General features: G+C 57.8%; 1 protein-coding gene across 2 annotated transcripts in view; it reads right to left on the bottom strand.

The window, feature by feature from the left end:
- LOC111160429 (regulatory associated protein of MTOR complex 1) overlaps positions 1-14692 on the bottom strand; it is a 339277-nt gene that overhangs the window by 69093 nt on the left and 255492 nt on the right. For both annotated transcript variants that reach the window (XM_022523546.1, XM_022523548.1), the window contains exon 13: positions 11150-11260. In XM_022523546.1, coding sequence (XP_022379254.1) covers positions 11150-11260 — 111 coding nt within the window. The remainder of the gene's footprint in view (positions 1-11149; positions 11261-14692) is intronic.

Genomic DNA, 14692 nt, shown 5'->3' with positions numbered 1-14692 from the left:
GCAAGGAAGGACGATGAAACAGCACCTCCTTGCCGACTACAGCTTCTCTGAGACGCACACGCCGGCGCTCCCTGACACCGAGACTCAGTCTGTTTCCCGCACTTTATGACCTAGGGTTCAGGAATGACACGGACCATCGAAGCAATCACTGATGTGCCCACGAGCAGGCGGGAAGCGTAAGGGACATCCACCCGCACCCGCAGGCAGCCGGACGCGGGGCTGGGGCTCTCCTGTGGACCCAGGCCGCAGGGCAGGGGAAGGGAGCGGCGGCGGACACAGAGTCCCGGCGTGCACACACCACTCCAACAGCAAACCTTACCAAACAACCTAAACCAGCAATAAGGGACAGCAATTAAAAGGACGATACTCAGATGTAAAAAAAAAATTAGTGAAAATGAGTAAAGGAACTGTGGTTGACCTGGGACAGAAGGCAGGTCTGCTAACACAAATCCCAGTGAACCACAGTGACCTCCACGCCGGGGTAACACGTGGACACACCGGCAAACGCTCTCCAGCCAGGCGACGCGACACTGAGAGCAGGAGGGACATCGTGCTCCTTGCCAGGAGGTGATGAGGGGCCCTTCAGCCCCGTGGTCTTTTTTCCCAAACCCAACATCAGACACGTGCTGACCCCAAAAGCAGGGATGTGAGAGACGGCTCAGCCCAGCAGGGATGTGAGGGACGGCTCAGCCCAGCCGCCCGGACAGATGTGACCACCGGGCAGGGAGGAGGACCGGGAAAGCGGAACAAAGCGTGGACTTTGGCCCATGACGCGTGTCAACACGGCTTCCTTTAGACACTAACAACAGGGCCCAGTGCGGGTGGGCTCTGTGGACACTCACTATCTCAGGTTTTTTGTAAACATAACCTGTTCTAAAAGCAGTTTCTTAAGACAGGACCTGTGGGAAAAGGCACGTGGAGAGAGAGACAGACGAGCTGCCGGCACAGGAGTGACAGCCCCAGCCCCGAGTGGGCCACACCGGGCCATCAAGACAGCAGGCTCAGGACTGCAAACTCTCTGGCCGTCCCGGTTACACTCAGATCCCGGGGACGCGAGTCATCACGGGACTGAAGCCACACAGGCTCATTTTGTCCGTGGTGTTGTCTGTGCGAACCTGGAGGGGTGGTGGGAAAGGGGTGCAGGGGTGCTGGTGGCGTCAGAGCCGAGGGGCGGCGAGGGGCGGCGACAGAGTTACCGTGCAGAGAAATGAGCACGCGTTCAGGGACCTGGAGGGGGACCCGCGCTGGTGCGGGGGCAGGAAGAAGATCCCGGTCCCCTCTGATGCGCTGTCACTCGGCGTGTGTCCTCTCCTCGCCCCACAACAGCGTCAGGCACGCCGAAGCCCTCGCACCCCCAAATGCGGGCTGACTTCACGAACACAGCAGGGGAGGTTGCTCAAGTTCACGGACACTGTGCCCTCGGCGCCCTGGCGGCTGCGTCGTAACAGGGTATGACCTGTAACTTGAACTGCGCACGAACGGTGTCGGGGGGCCCGCTGAACTGCTGCCTACCTTACAGGACTCCTTCACGGCCATCTCTGCACCCCCCCGCCCCCCGTTAATTAGCAGAAAGACAAATGATAAGGAGGCTTCGGAGGGTCTGACCGAAGTCACCAGCGCCCTCCCGCAGGGCGGCCACATTCTACACGCTGCCTCATCTGCTGCCATCCCGCTCCTGATGCGTGACCCCCCCCGACCCGAAGGACAATTTAAATGAATTTTCTGCAGCGTTTGCTTTCTCCCTCTCCCCTCCCTGGTGCTCGTCTGCACTTCTGAAAGCCGCAGATGGCATGACGCTTTGCCTGGGAACTTTCCTAAGAAAAAGGCCGTTCTCTTGCATAACCACAAAACCAACATCGCTCTCAAGAAACCCAGCTTTGGTACCACGCTGTTACCTGACCCTCAGTCCACACTCTGTCGCAACAGAGGTCCTTCACAGCTTTCGGTCTGGGGTCTGGGATCCATCGTGGGTGGCCACGCATCGTGAGTCTTCATCTAGAACAATCTCCCCACATTCTGTTGTCTTTCTTGGATGGAAGATCTAGAAGGGACAGGACAGTACACCTGTCCACACACGGCTGCACAACTCGAAGTTTTTAACAGCTTTCCCGGGGTCAACGTGACCTATGACGACTGTGTGCACTTACAAGCACAGACGGGATAACTGGACGAACATACACACCCGGGAAGCCGTGTCTACAATCAACACGAGGGGCCTCTACCCTCGAGCTGCCTTGTGCCCCTCGGGGAGCCCCACCCCCGCTGCTGCTAACCTGCTTTCTGGGACTACAGTTTGCACTTCCTAGAGTTCTACGTAAACGGCGTCGTACAGAATACACCGGCTCCTGGCTTCTTCCGCTCAGCATCTCGGGGCTGGTGCACTCTTCCGTCTGCGGAGCGCTAGTGTGCTGTGGGGAAAGGTCACTGTGGGCTTTCATGTACAGCTGATGGTCACTGGGCTGTTTTCAGCACTTGGCTATTAAGGACAAAGCGCTGTAAACACTGTGGACAATTTTGAGTGGACACACGCTTTTGAGAAACCAGAGCCGTATCCCAGGGCGGGCGTGAGACCTGTGTTCCCCACACACGGCGTGGTCTTCTCATTTGGGATGTCCCAGTGGCCTATGCTAGTGCTGAGCTGGCTTTGCCCGCCATGGGCAGGGCGACACACAGCGTCCTTCCTGGGGCTTCTTGGCCAGCAAATCACTCCCTTACCGGAGTGTCTCTTCAGACTCTTTGCCCATCTTTGGGTCTGCGTGTTTCTTTCTTTCTAAGACTTTATTTATTTATTTGACAGACAGAGATCACAAGCAGGCAGAGAGGCAGGAAGAGAGAGAGGAGGAAGCAGGCTCCCCGCTGAGCAGAGAGCCCGATGCGGAGCTCGATCCCAGGACCCTGGGACCATGAACCGAGCCGAAGGCAGAGGCTTAACGCACGGAGCCACCCAGGCGTCCCTGCGCGTTTCTTTCCACACGGAGCTGTGAGAGTTCTATCATCTCACTGTGAGTTTTCATCAGATAAATGATTTGCCAATATGTTCCCATCCTGGGTTGTTTTGCGTGGCACCAGGTGCTGACTGCTGTTCACTCTGTGCACACGATGTCCGGCTGTCCCCGCCCCGCGGGCTGGACAGACGCTCCGTCCTCCGTCGAGCGGAGTGCTCTGCAGGTTTGTTGAACACCAGCGGACCGTGTCCGTGCGAGTCTGCCCCCTACCCCTCACGGGTCCTGCGGTTTGTCCACTTTGCTGCGGCTCCAGTCCTGACTACGACAGACACACGGGAGGCTCGAAGTCAGGCGGTCCTAGTTCTTCGGTTTTCTTCTTCTTTTTTTAAAGAAAGTTGTGGACGCCTGGGGGGCTCGGTGGGTTAAGCCTCTGCCTTTGGCTCGGGTCATGATCTCGCGGTCCTGGGATTGAACCCCGCATCGGGCTCTCTGCTCCAGGGAGCCTGCTTCCCCCTCTGCCTCTCTGCCTGCCTCTCTGGCTACTTATAATCTCTGTCAAATAAATAAATAAAATCTTAAAAAAAAAAAAAGACAGTCATGCCTTTTCCTTCCCGAGCTGGACACCTTCCTTCCTCCTGCGCTGGGCACAGCTTCCAGCGGGTGCCGGAGACAGGAAACGCGGGCGGGCCCTGTCCTGCTCCTGAGCGCAGTGCTCAGATGGGCACCGGGGCCCGCGACATCAGCTGCGGCTGTCTTGGGAGATGCTGGCTGTCACGCTGAGCAAGTTCCTTCTGTGACTGGTTTGCGGACAAGATTTTTAAAAACTCTGACACAGAATTTAGGTTTGGTCAAATGCTTCCTTTGTGCCATCTCTGAGAACGAGAATATGGCTTCTGTTGTTCCTGCTGTTAATATGGTATGTTACAGGGATTTTCCCCGTCGTTCCACCACCTTACATTCCTGAAATAAATCCCCCAGGTCATGGTTTATCAGCCTTTCCAGATGTGGCTGAATCTGATTTCCTGGAGGGCTGTTTGGAAGCCCGATCGGTCCTCACGAGAGACGCTGTGGGGACGTGGCATCAGGGCACTCACTGTCGGTCTCACACGATGACACGGGACGGTGCTTCTCCTCGGCGACCTGCTAGAACCCACCACTGAAGTCGCCTGCACCCGGGAAAGTTTTAAACTACAGATTGTCTCTTTAACAGATGTGGTGCTACTCAGACTCACTTCCTAGCTCAGAGTCTCCTGCCATTCAAGGAGTGTCTGTCTCTGTCGAGCTCTCGAGCGTCCTGGCGTGGAGTCGTTCATAATATTCGCGTACTGTTCCTGGAGGTCTCTGGAACCTTCTGTGATGCCACCTTTCATTCCTGATTTGGGAAGTGGGGTCTATTTCTCTTTCTGTGCCGCCACTCGGGGAACAGGATGGAGGGACCTCAAAAACCTAAAAGCAGCAAGGCTCTCCGACCCAGCAATTGCACGAATGGGTGTATCATCAGAGGGATTGCAGCCGTATCTGGGGGGCGGTTAACTCATTTTATTGATCTGCTCTAAGAACCAGCTTTTGGTGGAACAGATTTTCTCTACTGCCTTTCTGCTTTCGTTTGCACTGATCTCCGCTGTGATTTTTACTTTTTTTTTTTTTTAAAGATTTTTAAAGAGAGATCACAAGGAGGCAGAGAGGCAGGCAGAGAGAGAGAGGAGGAAGCAGGCTTCCTGCTGAGCAGAGATCCCGATGCGGGGCTCGATCCCAGGACCCTGAGATCATGACCTGAGCCGAAGGCAGAGGCTTTAACCCACTGAGCCACCCAGGCGCCCCTGATTTTTACTTTTTTTCCCCTACTTCCTTCGGGTTTAATCTGCTTTTCTTTTACCAACAGCTTAAGGTTGAATCTAAGGTCAATGATTTAAAACCTTCCCTCTCTGTCGACAGACGCAGGCAGACCTGTAAGGTTCCCCTCACGCCGCTCAGCTGTGCCCCACAAATCCCGATGTGCTGTTCTCAGTTCCCTCCGGTTCAAGGTATTTTTAATTTCCCTTCAGGCCCTTCTGGAAACTATTTATTTAACAAATTTTATTTCACTGAGTTTTTCCATGTGCTTATATAGTAAACCGTAATCACGTAAATCAGTATCAATTGTGTGTTATATCAAAGAACCTATTGTTTCCAGCACTGACGTATATTCAGCGTGTAACTGATACACACACATGCCGTGCGACAGTCACCACAATCAAATCCGTTAACACATCTGTCAGCTCGCGCCATTACTACCGGGCTTGGTTTTGGGCGTAAGAGCCCTGGAGATGCACTCTCAGCGTCCTTCAAGCGCACAGCACAGCACTGCCCCCGCGGTGCTCCCCAGACGGACGGACGGACACCTGCACGTCTGACCTCTTTGGCCGCTCTCCCTGCTTCGGCCACCTGCAGCCCCAGGAGCCACCGTCTTGCTCTCTGGTTCGGTCAGTCCGACTGTTTTAGATTCCGCAGATGATGACGTCAGCCCGTATCTGTCTTTCTCCGTGGGGCTTATGTCACGTAGCGCAGTGGCCTCCAGGCTCGACCGTTGGGCCACAGACGGCAGGAGGTTCTTGGTCTTTTGGGCTGAGCAATACCCCAGTGTGTGTGTTTCCTTCCTGCGTCCCCTGCCAACGGACACTCGGGCAGCTTCCATGCTTGGCCCCTGGGAATGACGCTGCCGTGAACACGGGGCGCAGGTCCCTCTTCGAGGTAGGACAGCAGCGGGAACGCCGGGCCCATCAGCGGCTCCACTCTTCGTCGTCTGCGGCGCCGCCACACCGTCTCCCACAGTGGCAGCACCAGGTCACGCTCCCACCAACAGTGCTTGTCTTGTCCCCTTCTCTCCACGCCCTCGCTAAGTCCACAGCTCTTGCCTTTCTGACGGCACCAATCGGACTGGTGGGAGGTGGGGTCACCACAGGTCCCCGTATGTCCCTGGTGATGAGTGACGCTGGTCATCTTCTCATGTGCCTGTGGCCGCCTGGACGGACGACTTCTTTGGAAAATCTCTCGTAGGGCTTCTGCCCATTTCTCAACTGGGTTGTTTGGGTTTCTGTAGCTCAGCTGTATGAGTTGCTTATGCATTCTGGATATTAACCCCTGTCGGAGAGACGGTGTGAAAGTATTTTCTCCCATTTCACAGGTTGCATTTTTATTTAGTGAACTTTCTTTTGCAGTGCAGAAGCTTTTAGTTTGATGTCGTCCCACTTGTGTATTTTATAAATATTTATAACTATGCATATTATATTCCATAAATATTTGCGCTACTTGCATAATTTATTCATACAACACACATATTTCAATATTAAATGTTCTATATATTTTGTAGTTATGTTACTTATTAAAATTTTATTTTATAATTTAATCATTTCAAACGATTTCTTTAAAAGAGTGCTGGCTGGTCTCCAAGCATCTGGAAGTTCTCCTGCTGCTCACTGCTCATTGTCGGACGGTGGCTGCAGAGCGTGGTATGGTCTCAGCGCGTCGACTCTGGCTGCTGTGCGGACCCTCCGCCTCCCTCCGTCCTCTGGGGGCCCCGACTGCGCGTGAAGTCTCAGAAGCTGACACCCCCCCCCCCCGTTTCGCTGCTGTGATCACACACGTTGCCGACCCCGCAGCATGCGGCGGTTACCCGTGCTATGTCCCTTCAGTGTCGCGCGCCCGACGACGTCCTTATTCCGACTCCACTTTCAGGGATACTCAGTGGCCACAGCAGGCCAGACGGCGGCTTCTCTTCGGGGTCGTCAGGGCGCCCGCCCACCGTCCCCTCCTGGCGTCGTTCCTGGCTAAGGACCCGCCGTCTTCCTTCTCCTGGCTCCTCTGTTCTCCTCTACTGGCTGCTTCCGAGTCCTTAAATGTATCCTGTTTCAGCAATTAGGTGAGGACTCGGGGTGGTTTTCTTCATGTTCCTGCGTGTGGGGTTCGCGGGGCTTCCTGGGTCTGTGGTTCGTTGTTTTCATCAAACTGGAAAATGTGGCCATTTCTTGGCCACCAGGTCGTCGAACACTTCTGCTGCCCTGCAGCGGTTCTGACAGACTTACGCTGTCACCCACAGCTGTCCCACGGCTCAGTGACGCCCCTTCGCTTTGCACAAGGTCCGTCCTCACTGTGCTCGGGGCAGCTGCGACGGCGAATGTCCTGCCGCGACGTTTAGGGGTCGATCCCGACCGGCCTGTCTTCCGGGTCACACTCTGGCTTCCCTCTCCAGAAGGTTCAGCAGAGCCCTGGATGCCTTCCGTGTCTCGGTGGAACGTCTTCCGTGGAGACTTCGAGCAACCGTTTCCGTGTCCTTGTTGGCTAACCCTAACCTCTGTGAGGACGCACAGTGGGTTCGGGGGTTTTCCTCCTTGATGCAGGTCACACCTTCCCGCTGTGTCACATGCCTGGCCGTTCTGCTTGGCAGTGGGGGGTTCAGGGTAACCAGGCACACAGGTGACCTGGGAAGAGACCCTTCTGGGACCCGATTCCTCGGGGAACAACAGGAAGGGCTCTCCTCATCCCAAGTCGTGCCTTCTGTCCCACCACTGTCCCCACAGGAGGCCAGACGGATTCCTGCCTCTCTCCGAGGCCTTCAAGGTGGCACAGTGTACTCTAGACATGCCCATGGCTCAAGAGGGGGCCCTGGATTCGCCCCCAGCTAGGGCCCTGCCTGATGGGCCGGCCCCACTCTCAAGCCCCGGGGAAGTGCCCTGAGGGGAAGGCGGGGCCCGGTGCGGGGGACAGAACCCGGGCACTGCAGACCTCAGGGTGCACTCCGTGCAGGCTTTGATCTGAAGTGTGGGCGTCCCTGCGTGGAAACACCGTGTGCTCTGACCCCGTGGTGGCCGCGCCAGCGACACGGGGGCTCTGCACGCAGCACAAGCGCCCACAGAGGCCAGCGGGGACCCAGCGTGACTTCGGACGTGAAGGAGGGAGGGGACCCGTCCCCGGAAGCACACGGAACTTTAGTCTCTGGAAAACCACCCGAGTAGCCGTGAAAGGGAGGGATGAGGTAAACGGCCTCAGCCTCAGTCGCAAGCCCGTCGACGTGTCTCTCAGAGGGACGGTCACCTTCAAACAGGCAGGTGCGGCGAGCCGGCTGAGATGAGCTCACGGAAAGGTCCCTGGCACCTGCAGGCACTGGCAAGAACGCCGCGGGTGAGGGCATTTCCTGCTGGCCACGGGGACAGCTGCTCAAGCGTGACTGAACGCGTAAACCCTTCGGCGCCGAGCCCACGGGAAGCACGCGGCCCTGAGGCGCCCGCACCGTCGCGGAACGAGGCCGCGGCAGCCAGTGTGCCCGCGGCTGAGAGCTCGCCTCTGGGCGCTGGACGAGCAGACCCTGGACACAGGCGGGCCCGGGAGCTGGTTTCCAGGTTCCTAACACCCAAGTCGGGTGACCGCTGCAGATCGCATGGGAGCGCGGCGGCGAGGGGCGGCTCAGAAAGGCTCACGCTGAGGCCGGAACAGACCCCCAGGACTGGAAGGAAACACGGTCTAGTGCCGGGTCCTCAAAGGTCCTCAACATCCTGTGAGGACAAGAACGTGGCGGCCCCGGGGCGGGGAGGTGGGCTCGGGGGCACCCTCCTCCGTCCCCTCCTTCCGCGGGCTTCGGCCTGAGGGGGCCTCCATGCACCCAAGAACCGAGTACCGGTAGCGATACATTTCCAAGCGTCCAGAAGACCGAGGCGCTGAAGGAGAGCGAGCTTCCGAGTGACTCCCCGGAAGAGCCTTCTGTTCGCACGGCTCGGCGCGTCGGCGAAAACGCGAAGGGCAGAACCGAAATGACAGAGGGGGCAGCCTCCCCACCCGGGACAACCAGCTCCTGGACCAGCGAGAAAAGGTTTCCTGGACCCGACACTAGCCGGGCAGATGCGAGACTCAGGCTTTTATTCCTTTTATTCTAAAATTTCCAGGGCGGCTTCACGGGTGGTCACGGCGCTCACCTCCGTCCCCGCTGCTGGGAGCTCGGCGGCGACAAGCGTACAGAGGGCCATGCGACGGGAAGTGGGAGCTTGCTCAGGTAAACGAGGGCAAGGGGACTCAGACTCGTTTTAGCTCTGAAATCTAGTGTTTTGGTCCATCTTTGAGGCCGTCGCTTATCTGAAGTCAGCTCAGTGGGCAGAAAAGTAAGTATTTTGTCAGAACATACGATGTCCCGAACATCGCTGTGAAGCTGACGAGCGACAGAACATTCTGCGGACACAGCGTGTGCAGGGCGCTGGCCCAAGAAGGGTCAGGGCGGAACGGGAGTCGAGGTGAGGCTGGGAGGCCCCGACAGGGAGGGAGGGCGTTCACGCCACCAAGAAGACCACGGAGACCAAGCCCGTCCACGGGGAGTGGATCACTGTGTTTGACCAACTGCATGCGCGGGTCCTGGTCCTGGACCAGGAAACGTCCCCAGCAGACAGGGACAGAGCCGTCTCACTGGCCTTGCTCACAGAGAGTATGACCACCTGTGCAGAGAGGCCGAGAGAACCTACCGTCCACGGCCGGACTCCAAGATTCAGCAAGGCCGCCACTCGAGATCAGTACACAAAAACAGTGATGACCGCGCGGTGCGACTGGGGGTGCACCTGGAGGTGCCTGTGCTGTGACACGTTCGCTGGGAGCACCCGCGACACTCTCATCCCCTGCAGCTGTCACCCCAGCTTTGGGCCTCATGGCAGAGTGCTGGCTGCCTCGGGTGTGCAGGTGGCCACAGCGTCCCAGTGCGTGGGTCCCACGGCAGCCTGGAGTGGCAGGCGTTCATTCTCGGGACAGCAGAGGGTGTAGTGAGCAGAGAGCAGCACGCAGGACTGAGGTGGGAGCACGAGGGCTGCCTGGCCATGCCCAGACCCAGCCTCCCACTGGGTGTGGCCGGGGAGGGGGCCAGCCCAGGGAGGGTGACAGGGTAGGATCCCAGTCCCCTCCCTGCCCATGGAACCCTTCAGGCAACCGACCCTCTGGCCATCGGCACTTTCTCCTCATCTCTGTGTCCACGGTTCTTCGGAAGCTGACCGCCCCGTGTGATGGCCTCTTCTGGGGGTCTCAGTTCCCCGCCCAGCACCCAGCCTCACTCTGGAGGCCCCTCTGTGTTCTGAGTCAGACCTCCAGCCCCGGGAACCCCCTTCACTCTCCTTTTGTAGCTCTTTGTTCTCCACTCCCCATTGGGGTGGTTGTGCGGGCTCGGTGGCAGGGTCACAGGGCATAAGAGGTTCCTGCCTCCACTCCTCAGGCACGGGTCCGCCTCACCCGGGGTCTCCCGAACAGTCACTCATCACGTCTGCCCCTCCTCCCCAGTGGCCCCCTCTCAGCTGACCCAGTCTCCTTTAGACCGAGGCCAGACATTTAAAAGCCACAGTTTGGATCTTGCTGTGTCTTTGTTCCTGAATCTTTACTGGTCCCTCTTGATGGGCTAAAGGAAGTGGGACACTGTCCACTTCGAGGGCTCCTCGCACATGCCCCCAGCACCCCAGCCCAGGGGGACCACCTGCCCTCCCCGTCCCCCGCACAAGCTGTCCCCCATCTCCACCCATCAGTGCCCCTCGCACTGAGTTCTCAGGGCCCCCACCCTCACGGCACAGTCTCCCATGGCGTGGTGGCTTCCCCTGCAGCAGAGGACTTTGACCTACGGGACGTAAGCCTGTCCAAGCAGAGACCACCGCCGTCTGCGTCCCCTACAGCCTTTAGCCTGGTCCTGCCCAGCTCTTGGTGGAGTACGGGCGTGACTGCAGCCCCACAGGCACGAGGACAAGGAGGGGGATGGCTACTGGAGAGCAGAGCTGCAGGAGACTGTCCCCAGGGTCAGGGAAGGGGTGGGAGGAGCAGAGGCTGGAGACAGAGGGCCTGGTGGGTGTCCAGGGAGGCAGGGCTGAGTTCAAGAAGGAGGGGGTCGGGGTCATTTCCTGCTGGAGTCCTGGAGGGGATGGGGAGGAGGCAGTGTGTAGCTTTAGGGACCAGGACTGGGCCCCAGAGGGATGAACCTCCCTTATTCTGGAAGGAGGGGGACCAGCAGTGCCTGGAGAAGGGGTGGGGGACAGCAATGGCACCAGAGGCAGATGCTAGGGTGAAGGTAGGGTAAGAAATACGGGGTGGTCGCAGGGAGAGAGAGGACATAGCGTCAAGGTGGGCAAACCAGCCGCACGCGGCACCTCCGTGAGCCCCCGGGCCGGCGAACACACGGGGACTGCCTGGCACCAGCGGGGAGGACGCGGACTACTCACGCTGTCCACAGCAAGGATCTTGGCCCAGATGAACACCAGAAGGGGCCGCAGCTCTCTGGCTGAGCTCTGGAGCAGTTTCAGCACGTACGGGAAGATGCCCACGGACAAAGCCTGGGGGAAGGAAAGAGCGTGAGTGTGCCCACTCGTGGGGGGCCTGAGCCGCAGTGGTGGTGGCTGGCGTGGCCCGGGACACAGTGCGGCACTGCCGTCAGCCCGGGGGGCGGGGAGTGGGAGCACAGGGGCCACCTCTGGATCTCCGCATCTCCGTTCCCCGAGACACCTCGGTGTGTTTCCAGCCCCGCCTGGTCCAGAGGCCACGGTTCATCTCAAGAGGAACACCTGGCTTCCCATCGGGCCCCCCCCGGCCTCACCCTCGCACAGCCTTATTTGCGCTCGGTGGCAAAGCAGAGGGCCCTTAACTGTGATTCTTACATTTCAAACCACAACGCTCCTGCCCTGTTGGCTCCCACTTTCACATCTGCCCTTGACATCGACCTTCAGGGCAGGACTTGAGCCTCAAGGTGGGACAGTTTGCTGGTTGAGGCGGGGAGCCGCTGTGGGCATCCGTGCTGCCCAGACTCTCGGGGCAGCATCATCCCGGGGGTCCTCTCTGCTCTCAGGCAGGGCGGTCACCGGGAGGGTGGCCACCTCACAAGGACAACTGAGCTGAGCCCGGTTATGCCGGTCACCTCAGCGCAGGTGCTCTGTCCTTATCTCCAGTTTGTTGGCATTCCAGAGAGATGGCAAGGGTGTCCCCCTACCAGGGGGGTGGAGGGGTGTGACCCAGGCTGGAGGCCACTGGCGGGGCCCGTGTCCATTTCTTGTTAAAGGCCGTGTTGAAGAGACAAGCGTCCTATGTGTGGTTCGGGCAGGTGGGTCTAGCCCACACCTGCTGCAGGGCCTCGTCTGTCTAGCACCTGCGCCATCAAGATTTCCAGCTGGCCTAACCTTTCCTCCTTAAAGGGCCAAAATTCATTTTTTAAAAATTCACCATATAATAAAAATCTCTCTAAAATGTTATTAGTACTTGTCTCCCTGTCTTCCTGAAGGGCATAAGCGACACACTGTGAGCTCGTCCCTGGTGACAGAGCGACACTGATTTGCACGAGCACGTGCGCAGGCCACGCAGATTGAGACCCTCCCCAGTGATGAACGCACTCTATGTCGTCTGCGGCCCAGGCGCCCCGAGTGTGAACTGTCCAACGGTGGGTGAACGATTCCTCCTGATTCTTAGACTTTTCCTCTTTTAACCTTGGACTCTCGATTCTCTGATGACGTTATATAATGAAAAACTCAAATGTGCACAAACGAAGCTAAAACAACAGGCTACCCTCCCACTCGTGCGTCACTCCGCTTTGGTGACATGAACCCAATGGCCGGGCGCCGGCGTGCTAGCCGTGTCTTCCCAGCACATCTGCAGACATCGTGCATGTCACACGCTTTCCCTGTGTAAACACAGTCTTCACCTCTAAAAACTAAGGTGTCTTTTGTAAAAGAACCACGTGCCATTATACCTAAAAAAATAAACTATTACCCTTTAATGACAAGGTATTTGGTTAATGTAAAATTTCTAATTGTTTCATGAATGTTAATTTCTCAAACTTCAACTTTCAAACGTTAATTTGCGCACAGAACTGGAAAGGTCCCTACGCTGCAGCTGGTGGAGGGTCTCCCGGACCCCCCTGCCCCCCGGAGGTTCCCCATCGATATCTCCTTTCCTGGTGATATAGTTGTTGGAAAATGGGTCTCTGTCTGACCCTAGTTCTGTCCGTGTTTTCCGCTTTAAATGGCTGGTCCCGGGGCGCCTGGGTGGCTCAGTGGGTTAAGCCGCTGCCTTCGGCTCAGGTCATGATCTCAGAGTGCTGGGATCGAGCCCCGCATCGGGCTCTCTGCTCTCTAGGGGAGCCTGCTTCCTCCTCTCTCTCTGCCTGCCTCTCTGCCTGCTTGTGATCTCTCTGTCAAATAAATAAATAAAATCTTAAATAAATAAATAAATAAATAAATAAATAAATAAATAAATGGCTGGTCCCACTCTTTCGCAGAATGAGTCAGCAGCAAAGTGTTTCTGGGTGTGCTGAGCCCCAGAGTGTAAAGTCGGTGCACGGGTGTGTGCTCGGCACTCGGCCGGTACAGGGGCACCCCGCTTCTCGGCTCAGGCAGGGGTGAGCAGGGGTGAACCACTTTCTGTCCACAGAGGTGAAGCCTCATGGCGGGAAGAGAGGGCAGAGCACGTGTGAAGCCCGGAACGCTGCGGGGACAGAGGCCGCACGGCGCGTGCTCCTCGAGGGCCTGCCCCCTACACAGGCCCCCTCCGGTGACAGGTCACTCCCAGGCAGTGAGGCTTGTCCCCCGCCCACACCTGGGAGTCCTGCCGGCCCCGCACGTACCAGGCTCACCGCCCAGGGTCCCAGGTCCAGGAAGCGTCCCAGCAGGTCCAGGGCTCTCAGCCGGTGCACCTGGCTCAGCAGCACCTGAGGAAGAGGAAGAGGACGGGTCACCGAGGAGCCCCGTGCCACGTGCCAGGCCCTGGAGCCGGCCGAGCGGGCTCACACCTGCCCGGCTTCACGCCGTCCTTCACCCGCGGCAGGTGCTGCTTTCTCCGCACTTCTGAGTTTTTCCTCAACAGCTAAAACATGTGCCCTGTTGAAAGTATCAGAACAAATCCTTTTAAACTACATTGAAACTAGATTATCATCATCATCATCATCTATCACTGCACTCCTCATCTCTTCTTAGAACTAAATAAAACACCGTGGCTTTGACACGAGGGCTTGCTGTGTCTTCTCCGGTTACGTGAACTCGGGCAAATGACTTCCTTGTCTGAACCTCAATTTCTTAATTCACAGGAAAGGACAACACGAAACGGACCCCTGGCGGTTTTATTAGACACCGGATTGAGAGCTGCTGGGCACCGGAAGCCCATGCCGATTCGGTAAAGACAGGTAAAAACAGCCTTTGGCCCGGAACTTCCTTGACTGGAAGTGAGGCTGATTAGCCTCTGTCGCGGGCTAGTGGCCCATTGCCCAGGTGACACACATGTCCTGACTTTCCTACTCAAGTGCTGGCTTTCCCTTACTGGTGCGGCAGAGCTCTTCAGAGCGCGCGACCCTCGCCCCGTCTTTCCCCGGCTCTGTTCTGTCAGCGTTCAACACCTCTACGGGCACTTATACCCACTTGTCCCTCCTTGTCTTTACACCTGAGGCTGCGGAGACCCTGCAGGAGCCTTCGGTCTGCTGTTGCCCCCAGCCACCCAGTGGGCGCTTGTAGGGCGCATGGGGACGGCGGGGAGCCCCCTCTCACCATGGCTCAGCTGCAGGGACAGACAGACGGCAACGATCCTCTGTGACGGTGGGCAAGGCTGCGAATCATACGAGCCCCCAACCTGGGGTGCGGGCAGATCCCGGGGGGAGGTGGGGTTCCCGGGCAGCGGGCAGAGGGGAAGGGAAAGCTTGGGGTGTCTGAAGACTGGTCCCAGGCTGGGGGTTTCCGGTGAGCCATCCAATGTGGTTGCTGGGGGGAGGGACTGGCTAGAGCTGGATCAGG

Source organism: Enhydra lutris, unplaced genomic scaffold (genome assembly GCF_002288905.1).
Source record: "Enhydra lutris kenyoni isolate GAN:26980312 unplaced genomic scaffold, ASM228890v2 scaffoldscaffold75, whole genome shotgun sequence".
NCBI lineage: Eukaryota > Metazoa > Chordata > Mammalia > Carnivora > Mustelidae > Enhydra > Enhydra lutris.
This window is presented reverse-complemented; position numbering and strand designations above follow the sequence as displayed.